The sequence below is a fragment of the Zootoca vivipara genome, chromosome 15, assembly GCF_965207765.1.
Source record: "Zootoca vivipara chromosome 15, rZooViv2.hap1.1, whole genome shotgun sequence".
Lineage (NCBI taxonomy): Eukaryota > Metazoa > Chordata > Lepidosauria > Squamata > Lacertidae > Zootoca > Zootoca vivipara.
Window position 1 is genome coordinate 38,173,099 of NC_142598.1, and position 20,468 is coordinate 38,193,566.

Here is a 20,468-nt window from a genome sequence, read left to right on the forward strand (position 1 = left end):
ATTGCACAACAGTCTCAAGCTCGCAAATCAACAATAAAACATTTTTTTTGTTCCATCTTCTTCAGCAGTGACATCGTAAAAGCCAATTTTTGTAAGGTCGCGAATTTAAGCTGCACTTTAACTTTTCATGGTCGGAATTTGGGGGGGGGGGACGGACTGTGGCTTATATCCGGGCCAATACGGTAGGTCCCAGGGGAGTTATAGCAATATAAAATACAGCACTAAAAGCAGTTTAAAACAAAATTCAATCACACTCGAGTGGGTCCTGGAATACATATCTCAAAATTCAAAGGCCAGGGTAAAGAGATGCATCTTCAGCATACAATAAAAGCTGTGCAATGAAGGTGCCAGATGCACCACTGTAGGGAAGCAATTTCACAATGTAGGGGCTGCTACAGAATAATATCATCATGGGCGTACCCAGAGTTTATGTTAGGGTGGGGCCCCCTGCCATCATCCTCTGTCTGGCTCCATCTAGCAGATTCGGAATGATAGGTCTCAACGACATGTGTTTTAAATTACTTTCTTTCAACCCCAAGTACTCAGAATAATCTGTTAAAATCTCAATTTCTACTTTTAGTTAATAATTTTTATTTATTTACTTGATGGGGGGGGGGTCAGCTGCCCCTGCTTATGCCTGTAATTAATCATGGCACTTGATTAATTTTGAAATCAATTACTTTAAAGTTTACAAAAATGCCTTTCACATTCAGCAGCCTGCTCCTATATTTCCCCAATCCATGATATACGCTATAGGTACATTTTAACATCAACGGTGAAAAGAACTTTTAATACCCTGTTGCCTGAAAACCCAATAAATTCTAGAAGTCGGAGGATTCTTCCTGGTAAAAGGGACAGCATCTGCAACAAAATCAGCAACACAAAATTACTAAAAGATTTAAAAGGAAACTGCAACATCTTGGAAACCTAAACAGCATAAAATAATAATAAAAGTTACAGGTAGGTAGCCGTGTTGGTCTGAGTCGAAACAAAATTTAAAAAATCCTTCAGTAGCACCTTAAAGACCAACTAAGTTTTTATTTTGGTATGAGCTTTCGTGTGCATGCACACTTTGCATGCACATGAGAGCTCATACCAAAATAAAAACTTAGTTGGTCTTTAAGGTGCTACTGAAGGAATTTTTTAATAATAATAAAAAGCACTCTAATACTTCTATTAGAAGACAGGAGTGCCTGACGTGCTCTGGTCCATGCGGTCACAAGAGTCGGACACGACTAAACAACAACAATAATACTTCTATGTTCAAGTTAACTTTGATAGAATAAAATTATAAATTGCAGCAGATGCGTATATAAAGTTTTCTTTTGCTATAATGGAAGTCTGCAAAATTACAATTATTACAATCAGCTTTTAGGTTTTTTTATTCTTTAAAATTACAGCATTACAGGCCCATAGCTGCCAAGTTATCCCTTTTCTTAAGGGAAATTCCCTTATGCTGAATAGGCTTCCTCGCGAGAAAAGGGAAAACTTGGCAGCTATGTACAGGCCATGTTTTATGTCACAATTTGTACACCGAAAACTGTAAAAACCCATACCAAATTGAATGCTCCTATTCCTAGTTGCACGCCCCCTTCAAATTGGTAGTAGGTTTCATTCTTGTTTTTGCTGCCCTGGGTCATCTGAAGAACTTGATGACATTCTCTTTTTGAGTAAAAAAGAAGAAGAAACGTTTTCATGTTAAATGACATGAAAGGCACTGCAATTACTACGACATGTAACTGGAAATTAACAGAATTGCACCTGTCTCCAACTGACTGCAATTATTTCAAGGCTTAACTTAACTTAACTTATATTGCCTAAAACAAGGCTCTCCTAAAATATTTCTCCTTACATGCCTAATATTATTTTAAAAGCAGCATCAGAGTGCATGGTGCTTTACAGACTAACAACAAAAGGCAGGGATTTAAGAGTAATCTGCCAACTCCTCTACTTCTACAATATATGATATCAGGGATATTTTACAGATATAGTATCTGTAACAGTGTCTCACTGTTAACAAATCCCCACCTTCTATGTTAAGTTTTTGATACTGTCTCTAACATCACAGAAAGCCATGGGACTTACTCCTAAGTAAGCATGTATAAGATTGCAGACTAAGAATTATAAGCAAAGGTAAATATGCTGTCTTTTCAGCTCCCCCCCCATTACTGTTTCACCTCCTCCCTCTGCCATCTTGCTAATGCCCCTGCTTGGAAGCATGTCTCTTTTGGGGTGGAGTGAGGGAAGAATGAAATTCATTGCCAAATGATTTTAAAAAAAACTGGTGTCAATTTTTCTACTATCTAAACAGTTAGCAGGGAATTGAATTGCTGAAACATATAAACGGAAAAGCACAAGTAAAAGATGTTACAGAAACTGACTTGTATATTTGGTAACTTGTCCTGATTTTGAGGCCACCCTTGATGAAGTTGATCATATTTTCATCCTGGGGGGAGGGTTAAATTAAACAAATCATTAGGTGATATTCAACTAGGTTTTTGTGTTAGTGCAAGGATTAATGCCGGCGCAAGAGGACTTTGCGCCTTCTCCTTCCTCCCCCAATGCTGTCCCCAGATCTGCTCTGGAGGCTTGAAGAAGCCCCATAAGAGATTCAGGGGGCACACGAGGGGATGCAAAATACTACTTAGCACTGCGTCTAAGTCAACCCATTGCGTATATCATACCTATATCACTTGAACAGTTTTACCTGTGTAATGTAAACACTGGAAACATGCAAAATGTGTATACGTGAAGCTGAATGTATTTATTAGGCTGTGCATGCAACTCTTAAATCAACGGAACACTATTTGTATATAAATGCTTTACGCAAACATTTCCAAAACAAAACTTCACGGGAAGGAAGCATTTATATGTATCAAGCCAAACTGAAGAAACACCACTAGATGGTGCTACAAGTATCTAACAATAATTTGATGTATTACTGGGATAATAATGGAATCATGCAGCGGTACATTTGCAGTACACAAAAACTGAATGAGGAATAGCCCAATCCGAAGACTTCCTCGTCCACCGTAATAAATATTGAGTGCTTCCACCAAGTGCATCCACCATCCTTGTTCTGCACTCTTCTGCATCCTTCCAGTGTGAATAATGGAACCTACTGCATCTCCAACAGGTATTGACCAATAGAAGGTTCAGTATATCATGATTTGGAGACTGGAAACAGCAGCATAATGATTCATAATTAGTTCTGAACTATTTAATAGTTAATGTGCATTAAATACGTTTCCCGTGCAATATAAGGACTAAGCAGCCATTTCAAAGGAGCAAAATTCTTTAATACTCCGGACAAGTCCCCAAGTTCTATTAAATCAGTATTATTGTTCGCCTGAAATTTCAGTTGTTGCCAGGTTGTAGCATACAGTGAAACACTAAATATACTAAATTATTGTATTTTAATATTTCTGTTGGAAGCTGCCCAGAATGGCTGAGGAAACCCAGCCAGATGGGCGGGGTATAAATAATAAATTATTATTATTATTATTATTATTATTATTATTATTATTATTATTATTAGTTCCCAGCTCAGCAACCTTTTTTAGCCCGATTGTGTGTCTGAGTGCATAAAAAGGCAACAGATGACCCTGCCATATAGGTATGCTGACCTCTTTTAGTGCCGACGTGGGTCGTTCCTTGTCTGAACTCACTATCTATGCTACGGCTGCCCTCCTCAAGAGCTCCTCCTGCAAGCTGATCTTTGAAGCTGTAGTGCTGATTCTCATTACCGTGGTACCTTGGTTCTCAAATACCTTGGTACTCAAACAACTTGGAACGTGAACACTGCAAACCCGGAAGCAAGTGTTCCGGTTTGCAAACTTTTTTCAGAAGCTAAACATGCTCCGATTTGAGTGCCACACTTCTGTTTTGAGTGTTACGCTGAGGTCTGTCTGTTTTTGCTATTTAATTTGCGTTTTTGTTTTTGCGCCTCTTTTTGTTTTGTTTTTGTAACTGTGTGGGACCCAGTTCAGCTACTGATTGATTGACCGTGTGACTGCTGTTTATTGCTTTCATTTTATGGATCAATGGTCTCATTAGATAGTAAAATTCATGTTAAATTGCTGTTTTAGGGGTTGTTTTTAAAAGTCTGGAACAGATCGATCCATTTTCCATTACTTTCTATGGGAAAGTGCGCCTTGGTTTTGGAATGCTTTGGTTTTGGAACGGACTTCTGGAACACATTAAGTTTGAGAACCAAGGTACTGTATTAAAAATTTCTGTACTATTGCATATGTAGGTAAAGAAATACACATGTGGGGGAAAGCTAGCATTAATGAAGCTGTATACAGAGGAAGTTGAGAGCCATTTCCACAACAGCAGCGGCAGTTTTCTCAACGACAATTGTGAAGTTGGCTGCCAGTTCCCCACACACGCATAGCCCAATTGCTAGTCTTTTTCATGCAATAGTGTACTTGTGTAAAAGATCATGTGGAAGAATATGGCAGTGATTTGACAAAAAAAAAGTCTTGCTGAAGGTCTAAAACCAATGCTTTTGCATGCATCATTATCAATAGGAAGCAGAATGCCAAGAGCTGTGATCTATGAAAATGTTACATGACCCTTATTTTGCAAAGATATCAGTAAACAACTAAGTCTTCTAAAATATTTTTAGAGACCTACTTTGTTAAGGTTTATTAAATAATGTCTGGAACAAGAGACGGCAACATTTACTTCACAAATGCATATGAATTACAGATAAGGGGAAAGCAAGAGTTTTTTAACAGAATGGCTGAACAGGCTAAGTGTGCCGATAATTGCAAAATGCATTCTTGGAAATAGATCTACTTGAACATTATGAACATAGCATCATTGTTTCTGAGACTCTTCCTTTACTGACCAATGGAAGAACCTCATGGATACATTAGCAGATACTATTTAACATTAGTGGACAGTTAGAAGCAGAAGCCACTTATGTTTCCGAAAACAAGCATCATCTTAATGTTTAAAATGTTGCATGTGGTAAACCTGTATCATTTTAAACATTAAACCAGAGTGTTTTGACCTGCTCTTGGTGGTGTGTGTCAGAAACAGAAACACGGTTTTAAATATACTTGTATCGGATTTTTAACACAGACTGATAGCCTGGAAAGTGGATTTGCAATTGCAAATAAATTCTTTTATTTTTGTTGCCTGTAAATTATCTGAAGTGCATTTTTAGTACCCTGTGCTCCATTTTTCACAGAATTGGAAAGGTGTGTGTGTTTTTAATTCTCCTTTTTGGAAGTGTGTGTGTTTGTGTGTGTGTAGCCTTATCAGTTTCACTGCTGCTGGGAAGACTTATCTTCCGATCCCTTTCCCCAACACCATTTCTCAGGCTGCTCTATGGAAGGAAGATGGGAGTTCTTTAGTCTTTTCCTTCAAGTGCTTATGTTCAGAGTAATACTTGCATTTGAAAACAAAACACAATCTGACAATCTGTCAGCTAAACTGGCAAGGCTTTTCCTCAATCTTGCCAGGGTCACTGAAGGGCCGAGAGGCAGTAAAGGAAAAGTTAGTGCTGTTTGCTAGAAGGAGATCCATGACAATACATCATGGCAAACTGTAGGAGTTTCTTCTTCTGCACTAACTGGAGGCGACAAGGTGGCATTTAAAGTGGGAAAAGCTTAGTTTGTGAACATTGGTACTGTAATGTACTTTGATTGATGTGGGGGGAGGTTTTCCTGGGTGATCATTAAAACACTTGAAAAGCACAAAATTTCAGCTTTGGAGATAATATGGACACATGTTTCCAGAGTTATCATTAATATAGTATTTCAAGCTCTGGGTTTTTATTAAATGCACACAGTAGAATGTCTTGAAAGAGAGGGGCAGGAAGTGTATCTTTCTTTCTTAAAACAAAATAATCATGATTTTTGCGAAATGAACTTGTTCCATAGCATTACTGAAAACCCCATTTTCCCATAGTCTGCTGATGTGAGACTCTAATGTTATTCATTTCTCAATTAAATTTATATTCTGCCGCTTCTTCCAAAGGAGCACAGGGCAGTAAACAATAGAAATAAAACAAATTAAACGTATTAAAAAACATTATAATACAGATGCAGACTGAAAAAAATCTCAGCTTAAACGGCTTGCTGAAAGAGGAAAGTTTTCAGTAGATGCCAAAAAGATAGCAAAGGGGAGAGTGGTTTGTACGTTACCTGTACAAAAGTCAGTGCTGCTTTCTGTAGTAAACATTCAGCATAACAGATTTCTGCATGCATTTCCTCTATTAAAGATTTAAAACAAAAAACAAATTAATGCAAAGCTAAAATAGTAGCAATGAATAGTACTAAAGGAATGGTAATAACAAATGTGATCAAATACTTCCCTGCAAATTTTGCCCCATAACTAGTTTTTTTAAAAAATAAATAAAAAATAAAGCTCAACATCTGGGACATCTGCCCAGAGGCACCACCAGAAGCCTTCACGAGTACAATGGTGCCCGTGGGCACCAGGTTGGCCACCCTTGGTCAAGATAATAGAGATCTCCCATAATTGACATGGGTGGCGCTATGGGACACAGGTGGCGCTGTGGTCTAAACCACAGAGCCTAGGGCTTGCCGATCAGAAGGTCGGCGGTTCGAATCCCCACGACGGGGTGAGCTCCCATTGCTCGGTCCCAGCTCTTCCCCACCTAGCAATTCAAAAGCACGTCAAAGTGCAAGTAGATAAATAGGTACCGCTATAAGCAGAAAAGTAAACGGCATTTCTGTGTGCTGCTCTGGTTCGCCAGAAGCGGCTTAGTCATGAACCAGAAGCTGTAGCCAGTAAAGTGAGATGAGCGCCGCAACCCCAGAGTCATCCACGACTGGACCTAATGGTCAGGGGTCCCTTTACCTTTACTATTAATGAAACATGCAGACCCTGAATGGGTGCCTTGAGAAAGATGTACTGCCTTTTTGTACACCTATCAAAAAGCTGGAATTATCTGACGTGTCGGAGTGAAGTAGGGGGAGATAAAGCACTGATAAAAACACTGCTGGGATACTTTACGTGTCTATTTTCATAAGCGGAGGTAGTTCTAAATAGGGTAAATTGAATGTATTGAATAGCATAGGCAAAATATGCAACATTTAAAGGTGAATATGGGACGTGGGTGGCGCTGTGGGTTAAACAACAGAGCCTAGAGCTTGCCAATCAGAAGGTCGGCGGTTCGAATCCCGCGACAGGGTGAGCTCCCATTGCTCGGTCCCTGCTCCTGCCCACCTAGCAGTTCAAAAGCATAGATAAATAGGTACTGCTCCGGCGGGAAAGTAAACGGTGTTTCCGTGCGCTGCTCTGGTTCGCCAGAAGCGCTATAGTCATCCTGGCCACATGACCCGGAAACTGCGGACAAACGCCGGCTCCCTCGGCCAATAAAGTGAGATGAGCGCCACAACCCCAGAGTCGTCCGCGACTGGACATATCGGTCAGGGGTCCCTTTACCTTTATAATTGACATAATTTGATCTGCTACTATAGGCAGTACTTTTGGAGGAAATAAAAAAATCAAGTTGTTTTCCATACTGAGAGAAGACAACAAAAAAGAAACCAAAACACCGTAATTCCTTGAGTCCCAATGTATTAAGCCGTACAGTCTTTCTACAAATCTTTGCCCCAAATACTGTGAAATAGGTTGCTTGTAAATTCACAAAAATGAGCACTGAGTATATAAGCTTACAGAGAAAACACCCCTACCCCATATTCTTCTTACCTTCATTCAGCTGATCTACGGACTGTTTCGAAACTAAACTGGACAATGATTCTACTACTGTGTTCCTTTTCCTGAATCTACATGAAAGAGAAAGAGGCAAACATTTAATTTTAGCTAAAGAAACTGAATCATACATCAAACATTTGTGCCATAGCTGGGAGAGAAAAGGAATGCAATCTACAGAACCTTAATACAATAGGCCACAATATTACAGTGGTACCTCGGTTTATGAACTTAATCCGTTCCGGAAATCCGTTCTAAAACCGAAACTGTTATTAAACCAAGGAGTGCTTTCCCTAATGCGGCCTCCCACCGCCTGTGCCCTTCCACCATTTGGCTTCCATTCTTAGACCGAGGTAAAGTTCTCAAACCAAGACACTATTTCCGGTTTTGCCGAGTTCATAAACTGAATCGTTCGTAAACAGGGCTGTTCTTAAACTGAGGTCCCACTGTATTGCACCAATAACCTCCAATAATTTAGTGTCCGGAAAGCAGGGCCCTAACCACTCAGTCATCCAGCCCACCTGTCACAGTAAACATGGGAAGAACTGAGCACCTCCTGCCCCCGGCTCTTGCCCTGGGAATGTAGCTGATTCCCTAGGAGTGCACAAGGCTAGTTAAAAGTAAATATTAAACACCCAAGGGTCATTCATGTAGCTTCTTTGCAAATGTGAAATGTTATTTGTCATCTTTGTATCTAGCCGTACCTACAAGGTCATTCATCAAGGAAACATGTACAGAGAATCAAGGAGAATATCTGAAAATTGCCTCTCTGTTTTGTCTGATCACATAACTGCCAAAAATCAGTGAAGACTGGCCTCTCTCCTCTATACAAAGAAGGCATTCCAAATTATACTCGCATGAACTTTTCTAAGATAAATGGTAATTTAATACAGTATGTTTGTCTATAAAAGCATCTTAATTTTTCTTGCATAATACAGTTGTTTTAAAGGCTTGGGTCACTTTTTTAAAAAGAAGTTTCAACTAAAAACACACACCATGGTTGTGTATCTAGCACAAATCACACCAGTTCCAGGGAGCGAGTATGTGAAGGTGACCCTAATTGCAGACCTCATTTAGATTCTATCCTCTGTCTCTGCTACAAAGCCAAAAGATTATATTTATCAATTTCTTATCAGCAATTCCATCTAATGAAGAATATGTCACATCTCTAGATATTATCCTGGTCATGCCTAAAGAACCTATTCTTCTTGTCAAATTGAGTAAATCTATGTGATTCCCCCCACTTACTTCCTATTGCAGACATAACGCCTGAACCAACCTGGACCCTGCCATCCTCATTTGAGGCCCTTCTTCATGTGCCTCCTCCACGAGAGGTCTGGAGAGTGGCAACAAGAGAATGGGCCTTTTCTGTGGTGGCCCTCCATTTGTGGGAGTCACACCTGTTGTCTACATATCTTTAGGCACCAGGCATTTGTGACATTTGTCGTCTCCCAAGCCTTTGGCTAATTAACAATGTATTGTTGTGTTTTCATATTGTAAACCAACCCTGTGATCCTTAGATCAGTGTTTCTCAACCTTTTTTGGGCCACGGCACACTTGTTCTATGAAAAAAAAATCCCGCGGCACACCAACTCTGTGCCGCCCTATATTTAGTTTAGTTTGGAGGGGAGACGTAAAGCATGCCACTGAAGAACTGCTGCGCGGTAGCCAGGCGGACCCACCAGGCGCAGAGCCTGCGGAGCGAGCGGGGACACGTTAGACGGCACGCACAGACCCCAGGCGGGCAGACACGGGCACGCAGCTGCCGCCGCCTCCCTCCCAGCCGCCCCAGGCAGCCGCCGCCGCTCTGGCCCGGCGAAGGGAAGCCCTGCGCAGCCTTCCCCGCCTGCCTCCTCCTCCCCAGGCGGCGGCGGCGGCGGCACCCTCTCTGGCCTCCGGCTGGATGCCGACTCTAAATTTTGCCGCGACGTGCGGCGACAAGAAGGGCGATTTGCATTGTCACGATTTGCATTTCCAGCGGGTCAGCGACGTGACAATGCAAATCGCACTTCTTGTCGCGGCACACCAGCCAGCGTCTCGCGGCACAGTAGTGTGCCGCGGAACACCGGTTGAGAAACGCTGCCTTAGATGAAGGGTGGTATAGAAATTTAATAAATATTATTAATAATAATATTCTGCAGACAACCACTGCAGAAGCAGTCAGGAAGTCTGTCTATTTCCAGCACAGGCTCCAAAATGAGTCAATTAATCTAGCCCCAATCCAAACCTCTTAGTGTGAAAATACAATTACTTCTGTTTTTAAATTTATCAAAAGGTGCTGTACTTGGGAATTTTAATGATTTCCTCATTACTTCAAGTGGAAAACAGGTACAAGGCTCTGAAAAGACTTGAGTGAAATGGTAACTTGTAAAAACTATGAAAGGCATCAGAGGCTGTGTGAATATACGGTACATACATACATACATACATACATGGTGCTCTCTAGCTGCCATTGAGACTGCAAACATCCTCTGACATCACAAATGACTCAGGCTCCAATTCTAACCCCACTTACCTGGGAGTAAGCCCCACTGAATTCAACAGGATTTACATTTGAGTAAGCATGGTTAGGATTAAGCTCTTCTTTGCAAGACTATGCACACCCATTTTAAATGTTAGGCTGACCCCATGGCTGCTACCACAATTCCAAACTATATGATGTGTATCCAACAGTTATCCACTTAACTGAATTTAGTCAGGCCCATGGATTTCAATGGGCTTCCTCCAAGCAGGACTAACTTTGGATATCTTCTGATTGAGTACTGCTCTAGAAATTAATTCTAAATGACAAGAACCAGGATCATCTTCTCTATTAAGTGCATATCAAAATTACAAAGAAGTAACTTATATCTACATCTCTTTTCATTACTAGTGTTCTTCCTGTTACTTGCTAGGAAAAAACATACATGTATGTCTGATAACTAGCATTCAACAAATACAAAATTATTCATGCTTACTTTTGGCAAGTTTGTAGAGCTTCTTTCATTGTAGCGATTCCCATTTGGATATCCTGTTGCTCAAAGGTCATAGCAGCCTGCATAACTAAAATAGTACTGTACCCTAGGGCATGGTACATGCTACCTTTAGACCTGTTTTGAAAAATAAAATAAAATGGGCATTTCAATCAAAATGGCAGTTCCACTAAAAAAATTAGTACTCCTCAAGCACAAAATTACATGTTTCATAAAAGTAACTTTTAAATGCTATAGATTCTGAAAATAAGATGATTTCCTTCAAATCTCTTCTATAATTATGCAATTTTTTTTTGTTCTGGGCATAATTCTGCAACCTAGTTCTGTTCTGATAAAATTACAAATGGGTCTGCACATTTTTCCTCTTCAAGTTAACATGTACAACGGCTCTTATTACACCTCAAATTTTTAACTAAAAGCCACTGACCAAAAATAGGTCACTTTAGAGGGTTTAAAGAAATACTTGCAGAAGACTTGCTTTGGGGAGGGGAACAGAGCTGGAAATAATGAAAGCTACTCTATTCAGAGGCCTTAATCTCCAGCAAACAGATGGCATGCCTTTTAGCATCTCCCTGTACTGCTTCTAGCAAACAAAATAACCTCACCAGGGACGAAGCAATTCCAGAGCTTCTGAGAATTTGTTGTTCAGAAATAAGTTCAGTGCCATCGTGCATTCTTCCAGAGAACACTTCAGATCCATCTTGGTGGCCCTAATGGAAGAATTGGGAGAATAGTTAGAATTTTCCACTATGCCTAAGTGACCACTGACATTGTATTCAGACTAGCAGGCAAATGCCATAGTACAGTTCAATTGCTGGATATACTCAGGTTTTTAAAATACCAAAGTAAATGAACTTTCCACACGGCTGGTGAAACTCGTTCATAACCTCTTTTGGCAAACCGAAAACTCAAGCCAACAGAAAACATACGGGATAGTCTTCATTATCTACTTTCTAAATTAAAAGACGCCTGTTTATTGGGAGAAAAGTGATGACAAACCTAGGCAGCGTCTTAAAAAGCAGAGACATCACCTTGCTGACAAAGGTCTGCATCGTTAAAGCTATGGTTTTCCCAGTAGTGATGTATGGAAGGGAGAGCTGGACCATAAAGAAGGCTGATCGCTGAAGAATTGATGCTTTTGAATTATGGTGCTGGAGGAGACTCTTGAGAGTCCCATGGACTGCAAGAAGATCAAACCTATCCATTCTGAAGGAAATCAGCCCTGAGTGCTCACTGGAAGGACAGATCCTGAAGCTGAGGCTCCAAGACTTTGGGCACCTCGTGAGAAGAGAAGACTCCCTGGAAAAGACCCTGATGGTGGGAAAGATGGAGGGCACAAGGATGAGATGGTTGGACAGCATTCTCGGAGCTACTAACATGAGTTTGATCAAACTGCGGGAGGCAGTGGAAGACAGAAGTGCCTGGCGTCCTCTGGTCCATGGGGTCACGAAGAGTCGGACATGACTAAATGACTAAATAACAACCACAAGAATGGAAGCCAAACGGTGGAAGGGCACTGGTGGCGGGAGGCCTCATTAGGGAAAGCGTGCCTCGGTTTAAGAACGGTTTTGGTTTAAGAACATACTTCCCGAATGGATTAAGTTTGTAGTGCCTGGCGTCCTCTGGTCCATGGGGTCACGAAGAGTCGGACATGACTAAATGACTAAATAACAACAACAGTATTGCTGGTGCTACTTTGCAAATCATTATTATTATTATATTGCAAGGGGGAGGTACTGTGGTTGAGAAAGCATGGTTTACATCATCCCTACAAAGTACCCCAGCTTTGCTAGACTAAGAATGCCACAGCGTTGGGAAGGGGGGGGGGAGTTGAGAGGGAATAATGACAACTCTGTAATGTATTTATTTATCAGATTTATCAACACTGTTTCACAGCCCAAGCCATCAATGCAGTAAGATAAAATACAAAAGATGCCTATTCTAAAAACAATAATCAAATTATACAATTGGTATTCTTTGAAATGACTAGGTCACACTTCAGGGAAAGCCTTCTTAAACAAAAAGTAACTGCCTACACATCAAAACATTAGGCGCCAGGTTAACCAGCTGGTTAACTGATTCCAGAGGGCTGGTGATGCAGTAGAACGCAATGGTTTGGTTGGTCCATGGCCCAAGGACACTGAACCGCTTAGGCTGTTATTGCAAAATACAATTCAGTGGCTCACCACACATTGCAACTACAAGAAAACCCAAGGCTCCCAGTTCAAGCCCTGGCAGCAGCGTACCCTAGAGTATGTTTGTAAAATCCACTTTTCTCCTGATATATGCCCAAAGCTGTATATGCCCAAGGCAGAGTGTTAATAGACATATGGATTGCATAGATCCATTTTCTCCAGGTGCACTTCTGTGCATGTTTGTCCATAAGAGTGCTTTCAACTGAACTCTATCTCACTGTTTCCCATCCACTTATGATAGCTGCTTGAGGGGATGTATCTGCACTTTGTTTTGATCCAAGAGCTGCGTTGAAACCTTCTGGAACTGCAAAAAGCAGGGTGGATAAATAAGTTCGGATCTGCACAGGAGTCTGGGCGGCATGGATGAGGTCAGTCCATATTTAAATTCACAAAGACTGGATTTCCCAAGCATGCCTACATAAAAGTAGTACTACTTTGGCACTTCCTTTAGTGATGATTTGGTTCTTTGTGGAAACCCTGCCTAGCCCTTATCACCCTGAAGCAGTCAGTAGGTGATAGTAAGAATCATACAATCACAACAATATATCTTCATATGTATACAGTACACCAATTAAGAAAAAATGCACTTTTTTGTTAAGAAATCAATAAACAAATATAAAAAATACAAAAATGAAAATTTAAAGAATTAAAATAAGCACATCCATAGAGAATTTTTGTGGCATAAAAGTATTTCACGGGGTAGAGCTTCAGCCAACACAAATGCCCTGAGCACTGAGCAGGAGGTACCGGTATCTCCATGATAAATTGTGCTCTGTTTTTTGTTGCAAAACTTTTGCTTGAGATTGTTCCCAAATTGCCTCCTTTCTGTTTTGCCAGGAGGAGAAAAATCAAACCTTTTGAACTATTCTTTCAAGATACTGTAGCCATCCTGTTGGGACCTGCACATAACATCTCAAGATCATCTCTCTGAAGCATGCCATTGAGACCAAGTAGTCCTGTGTCTTAAAAGTAAATATTGTGATTGATGTAAAAACAAAACAAAAACACTAATGGAACTTTATATTGATGAACAGCTGGGGCTGGGAAGGGCTGAGCTCATTTTAAAATTGAGAGTGGGGGTGGGGAAATCCTGTTACCCTACATAGAAGTCAACACAATCTGGCCTGATGTTTTTGGTACCAAGACTGCGTCATTCAAATGTTGGCCCAGACCCAGAGACCTTAATAAGGCCAAATGATCCTTTTTCTATGGCTTCCTGCAAGTTCACAGTTAATTCATATTAAGTTTACTACAACTGAATCTTATTGTAGTGAATCACCTTCTAAATTTGCTGCAAAGTCATTTCAGGCTTATTCTTTCTTTTTTCCTTTTTTTTTTACTACTGATGCATTACAAATAAACAGCTACACTAAAACTAAACACCAAAGTCATCAGCTAACAGAAGCTATTGTTTCACTGAGAATCAAATTAAATCTCATACTTGAAAAATAGCTCCGCTGGGTTTTTTAACGGTGTGACAATTTCAGGCATGCATCCTGGTATACACACCTTGCAGTATCCTGCAACCTATAGGATTGGCATCAGCAGAAACACAGTGATAACTGCTAGAAATAAGCTATGAATGGAAAGGAAAACCAATCACTTCTGAAATAATTCTGAATGTTAATCTCCCCCATGAAAGAGTTCACAGATATACTGAACTTGCTTTTAAAAATTACAGAATGCAATACATTTTTACTAAGAAAACCACACAAAGCCATTTCCCCATGAAATTATTATAATTACACCCTGACTTTTGCCACCGATTGTAGTAACTACTTAGCATAGATAAGACATGGTATACTCACAGAATTAAATGAGTAGATAACTTTAGATGAAAAACTGTAATTGCTACAGAAAGATAAGCCTCTCTCAGGCACGTTTTGTTTCCGTCAAGAGCCAGGCAAGGCAGCAAAAAACACCTAGATAATATCCCATTTCCTCTGTTTTGTTCCTCAATACACGCGAGGCTCTGGTTAATTAGTTATCAGGCAGGGAAAAGATATAAAAGTTCACACAAAAGCAGCTGTCATCTCAGGAGCCCTCCATATTGCAATTTAAAAAGAAATGTCACTTGAAATAGCTGCAGCTACAGCAATGCTGCTTGATGATGCCTCTGCAGGAAGAGGATGCTGGGAGATTTTCCCAATCTATGCTGCAGCCTAATTCTACTCCACCACTGCCTAACTACAAAGGGGAAAAGGAAGACCAAAAGCAAGCCAATGATTTGTGTTTGAAGGATGAAAAAGATTTTTGTGCTCCAGAATTTTGTGCTCCAGTTAACATTAAATGTTTTAAATCTAATGAAAAGGAGAACCAGGCTATTTTACGCCGTATTTAAACAGAGCAGAGTGCTAGAAACAACAGAGCTATTTAATAATTCATTGCCTGCTCTAAAAATAGTGTAGCAAGAAGTATAGAATGGTAGCTATTTACTGGAAATTCAGTCTGTTATACTTTATGTTTGAATTTCTCTTAAATATCAGAAGTAGGTGTTAAGTACCGTGTTTCTCATATTATAAGACATGTCTTATATTTATTTTTTCCTCAAAAAAACACACTATGGCTTATTTTCAAGGGATGTCTTATTTTTTTCCTCCTCCTCCTGCTGCGGCCAGCATTGCTGCTGCGCCTATCACTATGTCTTATTTTCAGGGTATGGCTTATATTCCTTGAATGCTTAAAAATCCTGCTATGTCTTATTTTATGGGTATGTCTTAAAATATGAGAAACAGGGTATGATCCATGATAGTGAGCTGGATAACTATAGTATATAGCATGCAATACAACAAATATCTAAGGAGAAACGTTAGAGAGGGCATGGAAAGTTGAAGAAGCCAACAGTATGAAATATTCTTCCACTGATCATAGAATCATAGACTTGCAGAGTTGGAAGGGACCTCAAGAGTCATCTAGTCCAACCCCCTTCAATGCAGGAATCTCTCACTCAGAATGGGGCTCAAACACATGGCCCTGGGATTAAGAGTTTCATGCTCTCCTAAGAAACCACAGAGAGAGCAAGTGAGCTTTCTAGGAGTCTTCACAAGCCATGTTAAGTATTTGGTGCAAGTGCTGTCAAGCTCCAGATTCTTCAGCTGCATTACAAGCATTTTAGGTTCTCACGTGATTGTGTCCAAAAATGTGTTCTCTTTGTGCAGATGCATCTTGGTTTTTCTTTCCATACTATTTGGTAGTGCCCCAAATCTGTAAACCCACTCCACAACAGTAGCAAGTGATGGTGGCAGCACCATGTTGGGAGTCATAGTGGAAAAAAGACTGGCAAGTAATTAATGGGGGAAATTGTGATGGAGCTAGATTTTCCCCTGCAGGGGGTTGGACTAGATGACCCTTGGGATCCCTTCCAACTCTAAAATTCAATGATTCTAGATTTGCTGGCTGGGGCTGGAAAAGAGATTAGAGCCAGGAAGGGAAGTCTGGCAGAGAAGGAATGTGCTAAGAAGCCAAAGTCTCTCTGTGTGAGCTTCACTCTTCCTGACCAAAATAACATGTTATGTTAAGTCTTGTAGGCAGAGGAGTGATGTGACCAAGAAAGGGATATCCAAAAGCAGCATCACTGAGTGTGGGTGGAAGGAAAATCCCAATAACAGCATTTGTTGGAGTACTCTCTTACTGAAAGTGGCCTCCATCAAAGCAAATTTGTCAGCCTTGAAACACTTTACAAAGGTGGAGGACTGAGCCCCATTTTCCTCCAGGGGGCATTGCTACTACTGTAAAGGTAAAGGTAAAGGGACCCCTGACCGTTAGATCCAGTCACAGACGACTCTGGGGTTGCGGCGCTCATCTCGCTTTACTGGCCGAGGGAGCCAGCGTACAGCTTCCAAGTCATGTGGCCAGCATGACTAAGCTGTTTCTGGTGAACCAGAGCAGCGCACGGAAATGCTATTAGCCTTCCCGCCGGAGCGGTACCGATTTATCTACTTGCACTTTGACGTGCTTTCAAATTGCTAGGTGGGCAGGAGCAGGGACCGAGCAATGGGAGCTCACCCCGTTGCAGGGATTCAAACCGCCGACCTTCTGATCGGCAAGCCCTAAGCTCTGTGGTTTAGACCACAGCGCCACCCGCAAGTGCTTAGACAAACTGCAACACATCCAGGTCTCATATAAGCACAAACATTTATTAATATAAATCCAGGCACAGAAAAGCTAAACACACACTCATAGAACCCGAGTACCAGGCAAACACAACTTGGCTTATCAAATACTTTAACCAGTAAAGGAACAGTACTCCACATTCTTGATGGTATTTTAATTTTGTACACCTTAATATGGATTCCTTTATCAAGAGATAATAGTGAAAACTTTAACCACAGTTTTGAGATTAAAAGGCTAACCTTTCTTAAACACTTCTGGCTTCTACCTCTGCAATAATACCACACAAAGCAGCTTGGGTAGGATCAAGGATTAAGAATATCCAACTTCAGTATGAGGAAAGGAGAGGGAAAGGGAAAGGCACTTCTAATGTTTCTTCATACCCGCACTTTGTGATTTTACAAGAAATTCTACTTTTTAAAAAAATGATATAGCTGTATTTCTACTTAATGTACAGATGCAATAAAAATGATTCAAAGTCACTGATACTGATATTTTTAATGCTGAATATTTAGCATCTTATGGCACTTTTCCCATGCGTGAAGTGCCTTAAATACGCTCTCAAGAATCCTTACAACCAGTAGCAGTTGGGCTGTGTTGCTACCCTGACTTACTAACACTGCATGTCCCTGCTGTTTATTGAAAGGGGAAGGGACAAGACTCCAGGAGCTCAGTGTAGTGTCGACATAGCATAGCCAATTCTGCCACTGTGCCTGCACCACAATCTCAGTAAAGTGGCATCAAAGCATGGTGTTGGGAAGTGAGGTGCCCCTCCACCCACAACACCCTGCTGCTGCTTACAACCAGTGCCGGATTTACGTATAAGCTAAACAACCTATAGCTTAGGACCCCATTCTCTTGGGGGCCCCCCAAAAAATTAAAGAAAAAAACCTGGATGTACATTTCCAAAACATAAGATAAAAAACAAATAAAATAAAACCTACATACAGCAACGGTGTTTTGTGTTGTGTAGGAAGTAATGGGCCCTGCCTGCTAGCCTGCTCCCTAAAATATCACATATAAAGGGCCCCATTGCCTTCAGTAGCTTAGGGCCTCATCAAACCTTAATCCGGCCTTGCTTACAACAGCAAATGAACAACATTACACTCTGCAGCTTTCCTGTTGTTTCATCCCATTGCACTGCTATAGTGGTTAACAATGAATAGGGACTGTTCCCATGCAACAGTCGCCCAGCTGAGATCAGCATTATCCCCATGCTGTAAGAACAGTGGTTTGCTTAAGGTCACCTATTACATTCATGCCTGAAAAGAGACTGGATCCAGGGACTTCGCCTGCAGGTGCCCATCATACATACAGAATTGCAACTGAGGCCACAGCCTTTTACTCATTTACCTGGGAGGACACCCTATTGAATTCAACGTGGCTTACTTCTGAATGGATATGCATGGGATTGCAGTGTAAAAGAAGGAAATCAGTTATTGACTTTCAGGCAAGAAATGGAAGTGGATAGGTGTGTTCCCTCAAGCGTTCCTGATAGTTTGGTGGAAGAACCTACCATGCAGGCAGCCACAGTGCTGGAAAAAGCTTGAGCTTACCCTCAACCAACTTGAAGTTTATCTACAGCCATTATGCTCTCCTTACTCTTTCCTTACAAATGCAGGACTTTAGCAATAGGTGGGGTCAAAATATTTCACTTTTGACAACAAGCTGTGAAAAGCAGGTGGGACTTATATGCACATGGACATCTGCAGATCAGCTGGAAAACACTGTCTTATTCAGTTCAGATGGTGTAGGTAAGACTCACCAAGGTCAATGGGGCAATTTGAGTAAATTTGCATAGTTGTATATGTATGGCAGAACAACTCATCAAGATTGAGATCTTTAACAAACATATTGTTCCAAAAGACCTTTCTGTACTAATTAGACAGACACATCCTAGCAGTGATGACAATATTTTCACAGTGTTTATTCAATCGCCATATTGGCTGTGATGCGTAAGGAAATCTGATATTGTAGCTGACAGCACTGCGCTCACAGTTATTTTGCTGTATTGGATAAGCATGCAGCAAGCATGAGCAGCATATGGTTCGTGTGCAATTCAAAAAAACTGAACATTAACAAATGTGCCCTTTGGATGAGCTACCAAATAAACCAGATCACACAGCTGAATGGGATCAAATCGGGCTACACCTTTATTGACTACAGAAGATATGGCTTTGGCATAGACATTGAGTAAGCATTTATTTCTGGTCCGTCTGCTGGAAATGACATCAGGGTCAACCCGGCAGTGGGGATTCCTATGACTTAGATCAAATAGGAGGATCCCCACAGGGATCACCGCCTCTCACTGAGGCCCAAGCCCCCGCAAGGGCAAATGGACGGAAGCAACTCCACCATGAATCCCTTTAATGGGATAACCTGTTTCTGGAGGGGAAAGCGAGGGTACAACCACCCCTCCAACCAAAACTAAGGTTACCCAATGCCTAAACTGCCGAAGTTATGATGATTGCTACAAGGTAAGCAAAACCTCCAAGACATAGCCAATTCACCTAATAGGCAAATTCCTATTCAGACCCCAAAATACAGTGAGAACCACAGCCATAGCAAGGTCAATTCAATGAGTAAATGTAAAATTACAGGAGTGGGTGGACCTGACAAAGGAAAGTTGGGAGTTGGGGGCTGGTTGGGGCTGTTTTAAATCCCCTAGGAGAGGACCTGAGGGAAGCCTGATTGTTCCCTAAGGCCCGCCCCCTGGGGAGCCCAACTCTCTGTGCCAGCCTGTCATTGGCCAATTTGGCAGGCTGATGTGGAGCAGGATTTCAAGCCGGGAGCGTGAGCCAAACACACAGTCCTGTATCATCGGTGGGAAGGAGGAGCTGGTCATCCCACAAGGCCGCCACACCCCTAAAAGGGGGTAAGCAGACCTATGGACACTATAAAGTGACTTTTGTTCTCTCTTCTCTGAACCACAAGCTGAGATGAAAAGAGACTGGGACCGTGCTGAGAAGCCCTAAGTTAAAAGTCATTACAATAAGAAGAAGCTGACAAAATAGGGATGAAGCAGTAGGTTAACTACGTTCTGCAGATACAGATGAAGGAAACAAGTAGCAGGAACATGAGGAGTTTAAGGAGAAGCAGTGTTGGAAGTAGGTGATGTAGGAAGGGCAGAAAGGATAACACTACGTTTAATTTAAACGCATACTTCTCACTTCTGCCTTTTCCCCCAGCATCTCTATTAAGAGAATGAGGTTTTAAAAAATCATACTTACACAGGGATGTTTTCAAAGGCATCTTCAAAGCTTTCCTGCAAATTAGTAAGAATAAATTGTTAGTAAGCTGAAATTAGTTATACTACATTTCAAACTCTTGTTGGCCAGAGCCGACATCCAGTTTGTTCAGAACCAGCTGAACACCAATTCACTGGTTCTGGGAACTATATATCCATTCTTCTTTTATTTGATCAGGATTCAGCTAGTTTATTGGGTTTCACCCAGACCATTCCTACTTCCAGGCACTAGCTCAGCACTTTCACAGC

The 20,468-nt window shown here is 41.1% G+C and overlaps 1 protein-coding gene across 3 annotated transcripts in view; it reads right to left on the reverse strand.

Moving 5' to 3' along the window:
* Positions 1-20,468, reverse strand: part of TTC39B (tetratricopeptide repeat domain 39B) — a 54,875-nt gene that overhangs the window by 16,817 nt on the left and 17,590 nt on the right. For all 3 annotated transcript variants that reach the window (XR_015947359.1, XM_035140777.3, XM_035140778.3), the window contains exons 2-9: positions 20,203-20,237; positions 11,273-11,377; positions 10,653-10,784; positions 7,693-7,769; positions 6,159-6,226; positions 2,382-2,446; positions 1,557-1,662; positions 796-861 (exon numbers count right to left, since the gene is read on the reverse strand). Coding sequence is in view for 2 of the 3 variants with exons in the window: in XM_035140777.3 (XP_034996668.3) it covers positions 796-861; positions 1,557-1,662; positions 2,382-2,446; positions 6,159-6,226; positions 7,693-7,769; positions 10,653-10,784; positions 11,273-11,377; positions 20,203-20,237 (654 nt within the window). In the remaining variant the exon portion in view is untranslated. The remainder of the gene's footprint in view (positions 1-795; positions 862-1,556; positions 1,663-2,381; positions 2,447-6,158; positions 6,227-7,692; positions 7,770-10,652; positions 10,785-11,272; positions 11,378-20,202; positions 20,238-20,468) is intronic.